Below are 17,554 nucleotides of genomic sequence, written 5' to 3'. Positions count from 1 at the left end.
CGCTGTAAGAGTAAAAATCACCGGTAAGAGTACCAATATTATATAGGTTCCTCACTGCTGTTTTGCATTAGAAATGCCCTAGCTAGCCTTGGAGCTAGATTGGCCAAACCCCATCACAATCCACTGCCGTCACCATCACATTATAGGAGGAAGGGGGAGGAGACCCCCTAGAAAGAAGATCAGCGAGGCCGATCGAGCGAGCCCAATAAACCAAGGGAGATGTTTGCGGCTGCTAGCGAGATGTGTGCCTCCATCATGCCACACCATGTGATGCGAGGAGCCTCTGCAGCCTCTCCTCCCCCTACTACTTCCAAGATGCAATCATGCTGCCCCAGCAAGCTCCTCGGGCCCTCGGCCGCCATGATTGCCACACCGCACCTCAAGAGTCGCCTCCACCTACCTCCAAGAGGAAGAGGCCGGAGAAGCTATAGTCGATGAGAAAAGCGGGGGCGGAGAGAGAAGGGCGGCGGCGTGCGAGGGGGCCGCGGAGGAGGAGAGAGATGGGGAGGTGACAGAAAGCGAGAGGGAGAGAGATGCATGGTGCATGATGATGGCGTGGTTGATCTGCTCTTGTACTCCTCTCATGTGAGTCAAGAGGCCATCATCAGATCGGTGCAGTTCTCCTGGCTCCTTCGTCTTCTTCCTCCAGCAGACTAGCTCCTCTCCCTTCAGCTTCTTTTGTACGCTGCGCCATGGCTTTGGGGAATCAAGCGTCTTGGTCCGAAATCCGTCTTCTTTCCAGCTAGGATCTACGTACTTGTGCGAGAGTATGTCATGCTATGCTATATCTGTTACTCCTACCTGTTCCTATTCTGCCTTCTACATATGGTTTGTGCAAACAAGATTCGTTTATCTTGATTGATTTCTTTCGGTCTTTATTTTGAAGTTCTATTCATGTAATATTTCATTATTGGTTATGTGGATTATTTCTCCTCTTTGAGCTATTAACTCTAGTTAAAGAACTTCGATGATTAGTTTTGATGCATACGTGTATCTTGATTGACTGATGATCTGAATATATCCAACCGTCTGTCTAGAGAGATAACATGTCACATAGTAGCAGGAGATGAACGACATGAAATATATGTGCATCTTCTAGCTTCGATCCATATATATCTTTGATATCTTCTTGTTATAGATGCTTCTCTAATAAGAACTTGTAAGTTTAGCTTTACCTTACTTTTTTACATATACTCATATCTTTTATTTGTGAGAAAAAAAGGAGCGCTGTTCATTACATGCTACTCTATGCGACAAATTAGAGCCCAACCGTATTCACAAATCACGGGCATAAGTAAGACCAGGCCTGCTAAACAAGATCCTTTGACTGCCCCAGCTTTGCATATCTGTGAGAGGTGCAGCTGCTGCCAAAGCAAGAGCTAGCCCCTACTAGCATGTCATGATAACGTATCGGCCAGCAGTTAGCTGAGGCAGTCCTTCTAGCTTCACATGCATGTCTTTCTTTTCCAATGCAATGGCATTGCAACAACTCCCAATGCGAGGACTGAAATCCGCGCTATGACAGGGAATGAAATAGCTAGTTTACTGCTGAAAACAGAATCGATCATTTGTCATTGCATTACTATCCACTCATATGCATTCTCAAATACTTGTGTCCACCAGTGTTTTCTGGGGGAAAAAGTTCTCTCTACGGGCCTTATAGTTGAATACTTGGGTTATCGATACCCTCTTATATTATTAAGTTTAAATAATGGATATTAATTGTTTTTAAGTTTGTAGTGAAAACATCACTGGGTTGTGACTTATTTGTTGCTAGACGGAGAAAATCCAAATGAGGAATCAACTTAGTTGTTATTATATATTAACATAGTTTTTTCTACTAACTACTCCAAATGAGGAGTATGTAATTTTACTTTTAGGATAGGACGTAAAGATATTTAATGGCTGAAAATATATTACCTAGTAGAGATAAGCATGGTCTGGTTCTACCTAGATGCTTTGCATTCTTGGTAATACACAAAGGTTCATTTGGAAAATTATATCAATCTGTAACTATTTAACAAATAAATTGTGAATTAGGTCAGCAAAACATCACATTTTCATTTTGTCTCTTCGTGTATATGTTATAAACCTCGATTACAAATCTTATACTACAATATTCTAATTGTCTTATACATGGGATCTTGTTAATTAATGGCATTTCTAAGTTTGTTGCATTCTACATTTGATTAAAACATTCGGCTTCATTGGTTGCATCTTGCATGGGAGAACTGTATCTAACGTACGGCTAGGAATATACTCCCTCCGTCCATGATTACTATTTGTTTTGGGTTTTCTAGGTACATAGATTTGATATACATTTAGATATATATTATGTCTAAATACATAGCAAATGTTATGTATCTAGAAAAGCTAAAATCAAAACCAATAGTATTTTGGGACGGAGGGAGCACAACTTTTGTTTTATAGATGAACGAACTCATCTATCGAACTTCATTACCAGTTAGTAGTACATGTATATCTGTCAATGCTGGAGACATGGAGTAACAGCGTAGCACAATAAATTAGACGACTTGCTTGCAAAGTAGTTATCAAAAACTTAAATAAGTTCTATCTGTTATATTCCTACTAGTAGTTAAGGAATATGTTTGAACTTTGAGTTAGTTAGGATGTTTTTGGTGCATAGCACTAGCTCCCTAGCTAGTAATTGTTGTTTATTAGTTGAGCGAAATTATCTTTGACAAATGATGAATGGCATGAAGCCTATATATGCAAAATATAGTAATGTTTATACTAATTTGAAAGCTTTTTAAGACAAATCTAGCCATGTCGTTCTCAAAGGTTTACTTTAAAAATGTTGGAAGAGATATTTGCATTTAAGTTAATACTATTGAGTAGATGCAAGCTGGAATGAGATGGAGTATATTGAGCTTCAAAATATTGGGTTCTTTCACCCAGAGAGGTACGGGCCAACAGTAAGTTTGCTTTACTTTGAAACTTTATAGTGGAAATTTCATTGGCATAGGGGGTATGAGGATAAGGCGCATTATCTTCGTGTGTTTGTAAATCCTCTTGCTCATCCTAGTCCCAGATGGATATGTACGTCTTGTTACGAACAGCTGATAGTGCATGATCGAGGAGACGATGTTGCGAAGCCAACTTAATTTGTCAATTGTCATAGAGATTAGCCATGCACGATCTTCGTTTAGTTCTATTTGTACAGATTTACCTCTCTGAATCGTACATTGAGCTCGTTCGTTCTCGTTCTATAATGACTTTTTTTAAAAAAAAAAACCGTGCTGGTCTAGTTTTTCAGATATACGTACGCTGCTATGGATCAGTATAGGGAGCCCATGTTTCGACCGTACGTGCCAGCGAGTAGTCGACCGTTCCCTGCACAGCGCTGCTCGTAATCGGGTGAGCATTTACGCCGATGGGAGCATGGACCGACCTCGGGCCATCATGGAAGTCGCGGGCGTGACCATCCCTGAACCCTGATCCGAGCAAGATCGCCATCACCAGGGCCGTCAGGTCGGGGTAGATCCATAAATGAAGAAAGGAATTCGGAATTATTCCTCGCTTTCAAGGGGGGCCTTTGCTGTTTGCTCCGTCCTACCGCGCCTACCAAACGCGTGGCCTACTGTAACAAATGACGTGGATCCTGTACGTACGCCTGCCAGCAGCTCCGGCCGACGACCGGCGAGGAGCCGGCCGGCCGGCCGGTGGGGCAACGCTTTCGCCGTGCTTAATTGCACGGGGAATGTAGATGGACCCTGCCACGCAGGCCGGTCGCTAATCCGTCGTTGTTCTTCAGGTACTTGCGTCGCATCCGGGAGGAACGACGAGGATGGCCGCGCGTTCACACGAGCAAATCGTCTCCGGCTCCGCGCCGTACGCGCCTACGTAACGTACCGGACGCTGGCGGGCGTGCCAACCGCGGCGCCGGCCGTAGGCCGTATGCGCCTTCGTTTTCAACGGGGCCGGCGCCATGCACAGCCCGGCCTGTGCTGGTTCCCCGGGCCGGCGAGGTGTCGCTGGGTTCGAGCGTCAGGCGGACCCTAGCGTGGCGTCGTTGGGGAGATCCCACGAGCTCGTCGCTGATCCACCCCACCCGCGCGATCACCGCGTCTCGTGTCGTGCGACTGGCGCAGCGGCCCGGTAACAGCGACGGCGACTCCTCCTCTAGTCCCCCTTCGCAGGAAGCTAGCCACGGCGTCGCACGCGACCGAGCCGATGCGATATGCGTGCGGTCACGGACTCACGGCCTCAAGCTGACCGTGCGTGCGATCGGCGGGCGATAGGAGAGGTCGTCGCACCGCCAGTCCGCGCCACAAGCGAACCGGGCCGAGGCCGACCAAGGCGCGACACTCCTTGTGCCTCTTAAACTGCGGCCCATACCATGGTGCATCGCGCGTGTCGCCGCCGGCCCCGCCGGCCCCGCACGGGTGCTCGCCTGCTCGTACTCGTGCTGATCGGCGGCTGCCGGCTGCCGAGTTGCTCCCGCTCCCACCGTGTGAGAGCACCTTGTCACTCACAAGTCACAACCAGTTAGAACACTTCCATAGTTGCAGACTTGTAGCAAATATATACAACATTCTGACAGGGAATTCCCCATTGGAACTTTCTGAAAGCTCCGGCTGCCAATCCACCATTCAGAAAAAGGGTCAATCAGAGAAAATCAGGTTCAACCCTGTCCGTTCCGGCACACATATTTGGCTTAATTGGAAGCCCGGTTGTAGCTTCAGCATTATCATCATGTACATTACCGCCATTGCTGGCACCGAGCTCTGCCATGCTGCCGGGTTGCCACCAACGTCCACTCCACTGGGCACTGGCCACTGGCGTCGTCATTGTCATGCTCAAGCTCGACAACCGGACCTGGACGGCAATCACACGGCACGAGGGTGGAGAAGACACGACGGTCGACGGTTACAGATGCATACGGGACCCCCCGCCTCGCGGCTCGCCACCTCGTGCCTGGCCCCCGGGACCCCCCGCCTCGCGGCGCACCGACCGATCTCCGCGATGCTGCTAGTGCCAGCACTGCGGGTTGCCACCACCGGGCGCTGGCATCATCTTCGTTGCGATGCTCAAGCTCGACAACTGGACGGCAATCGCACGGCACGAGAGTGGAGAAGACACGACGGTTACACATGCATACGAAACCCTTTTCTTTCTTTTCATCCCCAATTCTTAACCCAACCTGCGTGGCGCAGGATGCATTTTCAATTCTTCCTTGCGATCGCCATTTCTACTAATATATTCCATCGCCAGTTCGATCGACATCACGCGACCTCATCCGGATCTCGATCGGTCTTTGCCCGCCGTGGTCATTGGTCAACGGACGACGGCTAGCCGGCAAGGCAGTCAGGCAGGCATGGCGTCCGAGCTAGCGGCCCTCGCCGTGGTCTCGGCCGCCGTGGCCGGGGCCCTGTCCTACGCGCGGCTCGCCACCTCGCGCCTGGCCCCCGGAATCCCCCGCCTCGCGGCGCTCCTCCCGGTGCTCCTCTTCCTCCCCATCCTCCCCTTCGCCTTCTCCTCCATCCACCTCCGCACCGTCTCCGCCTTCTTCCTCGTCTGGCTCTGCGCCTTCAAGCTCCTCCTCCTCGCCGCCGGCCACGGGCCGCTCCACCCCGCCCTCCCGCTCGTCCGCTTCGTCGCGTGCGCCGCGCTGCCCATCAAGGTCCGCGACGACAGGCAGCAGCGCCAGCAGCCGCCGTCCCGCTCCCTCCCTTCAGGATTCCTGCTGTCCTACACGGCCAAGGCGGCGCTCTTCGCGGCGCTCGTCTCCGCCCGGTGCTACAGATCCCGGATGCCCGCGTGCGCCGTGCCCGCGTTCGACGGCGCGCACGTGTACCTGATGCTGGAGCTCTTCCTCGCCTCCGCGGCGGCGCTCGCCCGCGCGCTGCTGGGCGCGGAGCTGGAGCCGCAGTTCGACCGACCCTACCTCGCCTCCTCCCTCCGCGACTTCTGGGGCGGCCGGTGGAACCTCATGGTCCCCGGCGTGCTCCGGCCCTGCGTGTACCGCCCCGTGCGCGCCCGCCTCGGCCCCGCCGCGGGCGTGCTCGCGGCGTTCCTCGTGTCCGGGGCCATGCACGAGGTCATGTTCTACTACATCACGCTGGAGGTCGGGACCGGGGAGGTGACCGCGTTCTTCGCGCTGCACGGCGCGTGCGCGGTCGCCGAGCGGTGGTGCGCGGCGCGGCTGGGGCCGCGGCGGCGGCTGCCGCGCCCCGTGGCGACGGCGCTCACGCTGGCGTTCGTGGTGGGGACGGGGTCGTGGCTCTTCTTCGCGCCCGTGATCCGGAGCGGGCTGGACAAGGCCATCGTCGCCGAGTGCGAGGGGATGCTGGCGTTCTTGGAGCGGGCTGCCCGGAATCTGGCCGCGGCGGCACAGTTGACTTGATTGAACCGTGTAATCCAATTTGGTTGCCTGCAGAGTCAGAGATTGCATAATTGAGAGCAACGTGCTGATACGCGGTTTAGTGAGACTGGCGTATCGTGTATAGCAAGATTCAGAAATCAGAATGACAAGGTTCAGTAATAAATACTTACGGTAGTGTTCGCAGTGTCGATTCAGAAATCAGAATGACAAGATTCAGCAAGATTCAGAGATTACAGTCGTTGATTCCTAATACTGTTTGCAGTGTCGATTCAGCGTTTTTTTTTAGAGCAGTGTCGATTCAGCGTTGACAAGGTTCAGTAATGAATACTCGAAACTCGAAAGCAATCCTTTTCCAGCGTATGCTTGAATCTGGTCAGGCTATGTTCAGCATAGTTTGCAATTTCTATCCGGTTTCAGTCGATAGATCATCGGCTGCTGCTAGGGCGTCACAACTGACAAGTGACAACCGACGGAATTGATGGTGCCTCCGTGGCTCGCCGCGCCGGCGGCGGGCGACTTGTGTCGTCGGGCAAAGCGGCAGGAATTATAACAAGAAGCGCTGGGGCGACACAGAACAAATTGACGCGGGCCTCAACAAAAAGAAGGATGGGCTCAAGTAACTGGGCCTACTCTTGGCCCAGCAACGCTGCTGCATCACTTCGAATTTTTTTTATTTTTATATTTTTTACGAATTTGCAGAAATAAATAGACGATCCGAAAATTTACAGATTTGGATCCTGCCGCCGGATCAAATAGCGGTTGGAGTGGTGGATGTAGGTACCGCCGTTTGAAATGACAGCAGCTGGTTACCGCTAAGTGAAAGGGCGGTAGCTGGCTACCGTCGTTTGAGCTAGCCAGTTCGCACCAAAGGCCGGTTTTGTCCATTTTGTTGTGAGGAGGCAGCTATAACTAGTTCAAACGGCTATAACCGTATGCACTGGTTGTAAATTATTTTTTTATTTTGTTTTTATGTAATTTTGTATGATAGTAAAAGAAATCAAGTTACATTGGAAGCACTAAATATTCTGGAAGCACTAAATATTCAGATATGTCACTATTGGTTGCAATGTGAAACTTCATAATTTAAGAGAGGTAGAGCGCTTCGAGAAAATAATTGAAAATGAATGAACTCCCGACCATTAGATGCATAGCTGTTTCCAGCGAAATTACAATAGATAGATACGAAATTCGTGCACAACATACGAACACCAACAACTCTAGAGTGAACAATTAATTATAGATTACAGTGGCATGTGTGGCACTGATGCTATCCTAAACATGTGCCGTTGCTAAACCTAACATGCCTTAGTTAATTGGAAAAGCTGGGGATAGAGCCATCTCTACTTTCTAGTAGAACTGGCTTTGCGAGAGCTGGGAGGACCCAGCCTCATAGTAGCCAACACCCCCAGAGGATGGTGGAGACGGGAGGCGATCCTTGTTGTGGTGGTAGGGGCACTTGCACCATGGATCGGTACAAATCAAGTCACGTGCGATGTTAACCACCCAAGGATTTGCATCAACTTCGGATTGAAGATACTCGACCTTACGCTTGAGGTCAAAGATCTTGCTCTTGAGGTAGTGGATGTACTCTTGGGCTGGCTCACGAAATGGAGAATCGACCCACTTTGCGTAGCAGTAGATTCCTTCATCGAGATAAGACTGAACGTGATGTTAGTTTGTAGCACGAAAAGCTTAGGAAGAGTAAAGAAGTAATAACTTGACTTACCAAGCCATACAGGCATCGAAAGAAACGCCGGCTTTCACCACTGTAGCCATCAAACAGTTGGACGACACAAGCCACGCCATGGTGACACGTTAGCCACGCATCATGACGGTTGTCATAAGGTCTAAGGGAGTTTGGAGGGGCGTAGTTAGCCCTGTCATATAGAGGGAAGTCGTCGAGGGGTGCCTCATATTCCGTTGGACCAAAAGAACCTGGCCAAGTGATGGTGGGAATAGGAATATCCCCTCTTCCCACGACCTCTCCCTCTTGCGGATGCCATTATTCTTGCTCCTGCTCAGTGGTGTGGAAGGATACGGGAAAGGGAGGTCCAATATAAGGAGTGTTGAGATGGAGATGCACTGTGCCCCATGTGCTCAGTACCCCGTCGTGTTCAATCATTCTGAAAAAAGGTTAGATATAGGTTTTGCAGAGGTGCAGGGACGTAGGGCTCAGTGTCGAGTCCCATCTGCCTGAGAAGGCTCACGTTTAGGGTCATTGCAGTGTATAGTGTAGGCTTTTCAGTGAGGATTCATGTCAGTAGTGGTTTAGTAGTATTTGAGTATTGTACTGGCAGCATAGCAGTAAAATGGGAATAGTGTGGAATCTGAGTACTCGAAGCATGGAGACGAAATGTTATCACGGTACAAACAATGGTACAATGGCATCCGAGGCGCCTAACATGACAAATCTCTAAAGAGCACCTTCCCTAGAATAAAATGTCTTAGGTAATGCAAATTGGTGGAGCAAAGGTAACGTTCTATTGGGTGAACCGGGGAAGTTTCCCCTTCCTCGCTGTTCTGGAGGAACATTCTGCTTCTTCATCTTTTTCTATCGCTCTTTTTCCTGGAGGAGTTGCACCTGACGAGTTTCAAATTCTTCCTCCTACCGTTTCAATGCTGCCTCTTGAGCACCTAACTGGTCGCGCTGCCTCTACAGTTCATCCTCCTTGCCCTTCAAATGGATCTGTTGTTGGCGGATGCATCGCTCTTGCTTGAGCTGAGTAGCACGTACCGCATCTCGAGCCGCTTCCAGCCTACCATAGTATTGGACTTTGGTCTCTAAGACCACTGGGATTATGGGCACCTCCCCTACAGGCCTAGTGTCGATCCATTCCATAAATGTGTATACTTGCATGTTCAATCCTGATTAGTTCACGGTACCAGTACATAGAAAACATATTCAAAATATTTATGAATGGACTGATCTTGAAATCATCATCAATGTCGGGACACTTGAAGTACCTACACCCCTTATTCTCCCTAGGTATGCGATCCTCCCATACTTGCAACAACGCACGGAAGCTACAGTGGCATTTCGGACGCTCATTCCATAGTGGAACCCCATATTTTTCTATATCTCATACGAACTATAACATAAATAACTAAGCTAAATCCAATACACCAATAAACCTATATTTTTCTATGTCTCATATGAACATCTAGATTTCATCTACTAATTACTACTACACCATTTATATAGCTACTACATCAACTACTACATCTACCAACTATGAGTTAATATAAACTAGGGGATTTGTGATAATACCTCATACGAATCGAAGATCCAGAATTCAATCTCCACTTCCGTTCTCCCTCCCTTTCTGTCTCTTCTCCTCCCTCCCTCCCTTCCTCTTCTCTCTCAGCCGCACACTCGCTTCCTCTTCTCTCCCGGCCACTCCCTCCATTCCTCTCGATTTCTGGAAACAGGCGCGCACACGCACGCATGCTTAGGGGCGGCCGCTCCGTGGCTTTTAAAGACGCAGGATAGCTACCGTTGAATCAGGCGGCGGTAACGATCCCACTCCTACCATTTGAATCGGCAGCACCTGTTACCACCCCCTGGTGGAACCGGATACTGTCGGATGGCACGGTGGAAATAGCCTCATCCCACGCGCCGCTAGAACACGTGTGCCAACCGCTGGACCAGAGGGCGGTAAGCAGATTTGGCAGTTGACGTGGTGCACGCACGAAGCTACTGCCGTTTCACCCGGCGATATCTTCTCTTACCACCGGTTGAGACGGCGGTAGTCGTTTACCGCCATTTAATCCGGCGGCAAGGTCCAATTCTGCAAATTTTCAGATGGCTTATTTATTCCTACACATTCGTAAAACAGATATATAAAAATAAAAAAAATCCATCGCTTCAGCATATCCAATCGTAGCCGCAGCCTCCGGATCCAACGGTCCTCCGGACCCCGGGTGGACGTCAAATGAAATACCGTCCACCCCCGACCCTCCTGGCGCGGCTCTGGTGCTCGCCTCGCCGCCGCGCTTGGCATCGCCGGCACCCACGACGTCACAACACGCTTCCCTACTGTCATCTCCACGGCCATCGGCGTCGCCTCCGCCCTTGAACGCGCACCTCTCCTGACCCCTCGCTGCGTTGCGCTCCGCGACGGCGGCATATCCCCGCCGTACGTCGTCCTTCGTGTCCGCGCCCGCGGTCCGTGCCATCGGGACCACAACGACAGCACCGCCGCGCGCATTACTGCCGCCTGAAGCCCTTACGCGTCAGTTTACATGTCCCAACTCCGCTGCTTGGCGGAGCGCGAGGGGTCGCTGGCGTTCCTAGAGTGGGATCGCCGGAATTTGGCCGCGGCAGCACATTTGGTTTGATTGATCCGCCGTATGGTACTGACAACCCAATTTTGTTGTCTGCAGAGTCAGAGTTTGCAAATTGACAGTAACATGCTGATATGCGGTTTAGTCAGGCTGTATCTCGTATAGCGAGTTTCAGTATTACAGTCGTTTCGTTGGTTCCTAATACTCATTGTAGTGTCGATCCAGCATTAACAAGGTTCATTTTGTATTCGGTTCCAGTCGATTAACAAGTGCTTATCAGGCGTGGTGCCTGCGCGGCTGCTGCTAGCCAGCTGCCAGCGGGAGGTAGGAGCGTCACAACTCTTTTTTTCGAGAATACGCAGGAGCGTCACAACTCACAACCGGAATCTTCCGCCGGGCGGCTCGGCAACGGCGACCCAACTTCAAATCCGTAGTGCATTGCCCGCCGGCCTGACGAACAGCCACAAACTGCGCTGGAGAGCTCACAAACTGCAGCTCCCCAGCGGTCGGACTGCGCTGTCGACGGCAGCCACGCGCCAGACTTCCTCGCAGTCGCAGCAGCTACGTGCGGTAGTGACGTGGACGTCGACAGCAGTGGCGTAGAGGCAACGGTGGAGCTGCCTTCTACAAGAGACACCGGCACCATGGAATGTGTTTGGGATTGCGTTTCATTCTGACATGTGCATCCTAGACCGCAGCACTGATGTTGGTTATCGTTCAAATGGCATCAGCTATAACTAGGAGATCCAAACAGAGCTCTCGAACAGATCTACCTCTTCCATGTTACAAGATCATCAGAGGCGATCGATACATTGGCGCACAAAATCTTGCTACTCTTAAGATGATATGATGAGTTCATGACACCACCAGCGTGCCATGAAGCCCATGATCCATGCTTCCTTTGAAAGGGATCCCAAGCCGAGCAAACTCGACTATGTACAGAGAATCATCTTTCAGCTACCGTTGCTGGAATCCTCGCCGTCAGAGTCCAACTTCCACCACGGCTTCCCCTTCGACTTGCGTGCCAACTCCTCGGCACCATCGCCGTCGCTGTCCTCGAACACCACCTCTTCCTCATCGTCCTCCTCGTACCTCCACTCTAGCCCCTTGAGCACATCCCTGTCCCGCCACTTCCCAGACACTGACGGCGCAGCCGTCCTGGCCTTCCCTGTGATCACCTCCGCCCAGCTGAACCCCACGTCCGCCCACCTCGCCAGCCCGGACTCCCCGCCAACCACCACCGATCGCACGCACCTCTCCCTCGCCACCCGAAGCAGGGAGGCGAGCTCGTCTTTGCCAGAGACCAGCATCAGGCACCCCACGGACCCTTCGTCGAGCACCTGCTGCGCGCGTTCCCGGAGGGACGCGGCGGGGGTGCGTGTGAGTACGACGCGGACGCCGGCGCGCCCGATCTCGTCGGCGGGGGTGGCGGCGGCGGCGTCCGCGCCCGCGGTGAGCTCGCGGGCGGCCTTCTCGTACTTGGAGAGCTTGAGGGAGAGCGCGGCGGCGAGGCGCACGCGGCGGTCGCCGCGAGAGGAGTCGATGCGGGCGAGGCGCTTGGCGTGCTCGCGGGCGTGGATGGCGTCGAAGTGGCGCAGCAGGGCGTCGCGGGCGCGGAAGCGGCGCCCGCAGACGCGGCAGAGGTGGGTCGTGGCGGCGGGCGCGGCGGGGGCCGGGAGGCGGTGGCACGGGTGGACGAAGGCAGCGGAGAGGCGGAGGCGGCCGAAGGAGGTGGCGGCGAGGTGGAGGCGCACGGCGGCGTCGTAGAGGGGCAGCGTGGTGGGGGGACGCGACGCGGCCAGGTCCCAGAGGACGGCCACGGCGGTGCTCGGCTTGCGGGCTGCCGGTGCCGCGGCGGTCGAGAGGGAGCGGGAGATGGGCGGGGCGAGAAGTTTGAGGGCTGCGGCGAGGACGCGGCGCCGGAAGAACGACAGCGGCCGGAGCATGGGGGATGGAGTCGCTCCCGGAAAGGGGGCTTCCGCGGCGGCGCGAGTGCTGATCGTCATCGGGCGTCGCCGCATCGGGCACGGTTCCAACTTTCCACCCCTATCGCCCAGCGGGCGTGGCAAGTGGGTCTTGGCCTCTTGGGCCGAAATGGTTGGCAGTAAACTCTTGGGGCTCCTAACACGTACGCGGTTGAACTATAACGAACGAAATCGTGTTGCGTCTTGATCCAGTTTAGCGTTCAGATAACGTGTTACGAAGGAGGCAGACCCGCAGACATGTCTATACTATCAACATGCCAATTACGTAAGAAACTATAGCAGTGATGCAAGCAATAAGTCAATAACTGGTTATTAAAAACCAAACACGCAAATACGTGGATGTGGTAATTCAGTAGTTGATTTAAATATGAATGTATGCATAGTTCACTGACGACTCTGATAGGCTGTCAACGAGGCTGATACGGCAATAGGCCAGTACACAGTACAGTGTCTGATACGATGACCAACCACTCGATGATACTAAGTTTTCAAAAGACGCATTATGCATCTGGGTTCCCAGCTTGGTGAAGCATTTACATCTTCTGCATGATAACGGAGTTCGCCAGGCCAGCTTGCTCGACAGTCCGCGTTGGGTCAGCCAGCTGCTTGGGTGGGAAGCCAGTCTGCAGCTGATACGTCCTTGCAGCTCCGGGCCGGGATGCGTCGATGAAGGACCTGATGTCCCCCACGGTGTGGTGCATGTTGAACCTGGCGACCATACGAGTGCCATCAGCCAGCCTCAGCTGTATGGATGTAAATGGCTGGGAGTCGTCTACGACAAAGCTGGTGGACCTCGAAGCAGCAGGGGGTGCTGAAGTGGGAGCAGCAGGAGCAGGTGCTGAAGTCTCATCTGTGGAAGGTCCACCGCCAAGGGTTCTTCCAACACCCTGGAAAGCTGATCGGGACCTTATAGGTTCCTACATGAACAAAACAAGAGAGGATAAATGTACTGGACTTGAGGTATTGCTGATGCAACTGGGTCAACCGTAGATGGATGAAGGGTGGAGGACTCACCCGATAATCTTCGAGTCTTTTCATAACATTCACATGAACTGGTGTGGTTCTATCAGCAGGCTCCAGCTCCTGGGGGCACCGGGACATCTTAAGGCTCTGAAAACCAAACAAAGGTACAGTTGGCATGAATTCATTCAGCTATGAAGAACTAGTATGGCAACCACTTCATCAAATTTACAGTTACATGTTCCACTGAAAAATAAGCAGCCAAACAGTATGTGATGACCTCTTACAATACTTAACCAACAACTTAAATAACAGCTCAACAAATCCTTATATTGAATGAGAACAAACGGAACAGCCCAACATTATGCTGTACAAGACATGCATATCAGGGACGAAAATCACAGAGAACCAGCAATGCAACAAACAAGTTTACATTTTTTTTCCTGGCACAGTAAGGCTGAGGTCTGTCTCAAGTTATAATGAAGATTTAAGGGTGTTTTGAGATTCCAGCTTATATATCCAGTCAAAGTTAACTTGGCTGAATGGCTTACGGAATTAATAGCATTTTCAAGATGATAACCTGTTTAAGGCCCTGCTTGTTTAAGCTTGCAGATTGTGGATTGCTTGCAGTATCCAACAATCTCCCTTCATTTACTTATTGGTTTTGACATTTCTTCAGTCTCTAATGCAAATCTTCGACCATTGTTCTACTAGCTCCATTTTATGTGACAAATTTTAAACTTCAGTTTCTGAAGTTTGAGAGCACATTTTTAAACAATATCTACTTGACTACAGAGGGTGGAGATGGTATAGATAAATTATCCAAAAATATCATGCAAGGAATCACCTCAATGAAGTCTGCATTTTCAGGATCATCATAGGCTCTCAGTGGACCATCATCTACACTGAAACCATTGTTCCACAAGTGTATAACGTGGAGTATGTGAACTGGTTCCTGAGGCGCAGGCGCAGCAGATGGTGTTGTCTCCCCTGAAAGCAGTCGGCCAGTCCCTGTAAAGCTCCTCGAGCTGGAAGATTGGCTATCAAGAAAAGGGGGTGGCGCTTGGACAGCACCCGTCTGCCTAGCTTGTTCAAAGATTGCGTCAGAATCATTCCTTCTTGTTGGATCTTGAACAAGCATCCCACTGCACGTATATAAAGAAAAATTACTTGAAGAACACAAGATCAACATTAAAAAACTCGAACAAAACCCATACTAATCATTGTGGACATCTTCTCTAAGCCAATTATGGGACTAAACATTACAGAGATCTTCTTCCCAATATTTTGCATTAAGTCTAGAGGGAACAAAGTGTGCTATGTAAGTAGAACGTGATGCCTCTGCACTTAACAGATAATGCACCATAAAGGGTTATATTGTCCGTAGCATACATGGGACGTTAACTATGAATATAGTTCCATTTTGATAGGCCTTCATTATGTAGAAAAGCTTTAAAAAGAAACAAGAAGCTCAGGTGCTACTAGTAGGAATTTTCCTTCCTATTGGCTTCCCACATAAAGTCCCCCCCCCCTCCATGAGTACCAACCATGTTTTAATGGTACCATATTCTACATATTTAAGACTGAAAGAACTGCCCTAAACACCAGACACATGTCGGGTTTTATTTCATTCTTTCGTAGAATCATGTATGCACATCATGCTATACTTGAAACTGAAATAATCAAGCATTGTGCCCAAAAAAAATTACTAGGGCATGTCCCCTCTCCTGTAACTTTTTTCGCTGACTCAAGTAGAGCACTCAGATTCACATGTACAAAAACAATTTTCAGTACCTTCAGGCTTCAGTGGCTATGTGCAGTGTTATCTTACCCACATCTAATGTTTACGATTCCTTCAATCAAAATCACGACCAAAATAGCCATAGAATGATAAGGAATTTCATGGTAACCTAAATAAACTAAAGTAATCACAACAAGAAATGCATTCTTTGCTAGCACATCATTACATGTGTAGAACAGTTTTCCATCATGATTCGAGGGATGTACCTGATCGATGGATATTTTCACTACTAAATTTGGTCAGAATATGTACCACAAGTTTGAGCTCCATGTTTTTCACTATCTAACAGCTGCATTGATTTTGTGTTGAGGTGCAAAGAGCATGCAGCTTAATAGTAGTGTAGGTGTGGGTGACTTATATTTTTCACCTGGTGACTTTCCATGGACAGAAATATATCACATAATCCAAAATCAACAAGCTCACTCACACCAAAAGTATGCTGAGCGTAATCCAATCATGCATAGTTCCGACCAAAAAGTACCGCACATAAAATTCAACACAAATTTCCGGTAGGTTGCAACTGATGGGCATCAACTGCTACCGTTCAGACCACATCTGTAGTCCCGGTTGCCCCAAATGGCCATATCTCGCACGGCTCGCATGTCAAACAAAATTAAATCCACGCAAACTAACAGATGAAACGCCGAATAAACCTAAATCCAGCGATTTCACCCTGAAGCCCCTTCTCAAGCTAACGTCTCGACCTAACAGATCGTAAAATTAAGAGGCTGCGATTCCGATGCCCACACGCACGATCGCCAGGGAATCCCACGAGTAAAGTCAACCGGGAGACATATAACCCGCAGAGAGAGACCGAGATGCACCTCTTCTCGCCGCCGGTGTAGTACTCCTGGGGCTCGTCGGAGTCGCTGCCGCTGCCCCCGGCGCCGGGGAAGCCGGCGGGCCCGCGGTTGATGTCGGCGAGCGTGCGGATGGTGGGGCCCCCGCGGCCGCCGCCGCTCGCCGGCTTCTTCCCGCCGTTGGAGGCGGAGCTCATCTCCGACGAGGTGGGGGATCGGGGTCGCGGCGAGTGGGTAGGGTTTGGTTCGCGCTTCGCGTCGCGTCGTCTCGTATGTACTCGCGGAGTCGAACAGCTCTGCTTCGGGGTGGGTCGATAGAGAGGGCTAGAGGCTTGGGAATAGGAATATACGGGGCTGCGGTTGCGGAGGTATCACGCACGCGTTCCCCCCGCATCGTCGGAGTCGGTGCCCCGTATCGTTTGGCCCGTTGGGCCGTAAAGAAACGTGGACGGCGGCACGCATTTAAAAACAAGGCCCGATCAGGCCTATTTCGTAGTCGAAGCCCATTGGATAGAGGCTGAAAAATCTGAGGAGGGCCTCCACCAGAGAACGAGCCCAATTAATAAAGGTTAACACGTGGTTTTCGTTCTGATCACTGATCAGGGCAAGTACATTATTACATTGCCGACCCTGAGACATTGTGATCAACCATTGTGCACATCAAGTCTGGACGGGATACTTAAATTGCCAGGCGTTTATGTGCTAATAAGGTAATCTATATCTATATTACGGTGGTTTCTTCCCACCGTCATAATTATTTTGCAAAAAAAGTCTCTCAATTTTTTTCGTAATCAACCGACAGTCCTGGGAGTTAAACCGTTGCCGTTCGTTTTTTCTCTCTCCTATCGTCTTCTTTCTTTCTCCATCCCGCACTCCCTTCATGAGCCCAAGCCAAGCAAAACCAACAAGCGGCGAGCCTACCCCTCCTCTTTCTGGCAGCCCCTTTGCTTCCGGTGCAAATCGTTGTAGGTGATGGTAGCTGAAGGCACTGGTGACGATTCCCCCTCCTGCAACTCTCCCAGTGACGCGGGATACAAGAAATCTACGGTGCAAGGCCATGGCCACGGTAGCTACAAAGCGCAAGCGTCGAGGGAGGTTGCCCCTTCCTATTCCTGCGCCGACGCCGCGAGCAGCGGCAGTCACGCCCTTCTGGTCCATCCTCCGCGGCGGTAGCTACAAAGCTTGGCATCCGAAAGATTGATTTGGGAAGCGAAGAGCTCGAGCTTTGTGTCTGAAGCTTGGTTTAGGTTGCAGGGAGCTCAGGAAGCCCAATTTGTGTTGTTCTTCACCGTCAACCCGGTCATGTTCGCCATGGACAACACCAGCGGTGACGACGGCGAGCCGGCGGCACCGCGGACACGCGGGTTGCGGCGGGAAG

General features: G+C 50.9%; 3 protein-coding genes across 3 annotated transcripts; 1 reads left to right on the top strand and 2 right to left on the bottom strand.

Annotated features, from left to right (window-relative positions):
* Nucleotides 1-742: 742 nt before the first annotated feature.
* LOC117865746 (probable long-chain-alcohol O-fatty-acyltransferase 4) lies at nt 743-6,596 on the top strand. Its single transcript, XM_034749990.2, has one exon. It carries the CDS (start codon nt 5,339-5,341, stop codon nt 6,365-6,367), a length of 1,029 nt encoding a protein of 342 aa, XP_034605881.1. The 5' UTR covers nt 743-5,338; the 3' UTR covers nt 6,368-6,596.
* A 4,735-nt stretch (nt 6,597-11,331) lies between these two features.
* On the bottom strand, nt 11,332-12,780 carry LOC117864743 (uncharacterized). The gene has a single exon (XM_034748846.2). The coding sequence runs from the start codon at nt 12,649-12,651 to the stop codon at nt 11,584-11,586; it is 1,068 nt and encodes a 355-aa protein (XP_034604737.2). The 5' UTR covers nt 12,652-12,780; the 3' UTR covers nt 11,332-11,583.
* Nucleotides 12,781-12,909: 129 nt separating this feature from the next.
* Nucleotides 12,910-16,492, bottom strand: LOC117864402 (plant UBX domain-containing protein 4). The gene is made up of 4 exons (XM_034748506.2): nt 16,201-16,492; nt 14,423-14,720; nt 13,630-13,725; nt 12,910-13,532 (listed from the first exon to the last, which is right to left on the bottom strand). The coding sequence occupies exons 1-4, from the start codon at nt 16,371-16,373 to the stop codon at nt 13,149-13,151; spliced, it is 951 nt and encodes a 316-aa protein (XP_034604397.1). The 5' UTR covers nt 16,374-16,492; the 3' UTR covers nt 12,910-13,148.
* Nucleotides 16,493-17,554: the final 1,062 nt, after the last annotated feature.

The sequence above is a fragment of the Setaria viridis genome, chromosome 7, assembly GCF_005286985.2.
Source record: "Setaria viridis chromosome 7, Setaria_viridis_v4.0, whole genome shotgun sequence".
Lineage (NCBI taxonomy): Eukaryota > Viridiplantae > Streptophyta > Magnoliopsida > Poales > Poaceae > Setaria > Setaria viridis.
This window is presented reverse-complemented; position numbering and strand designations above follow the sequence as displayed.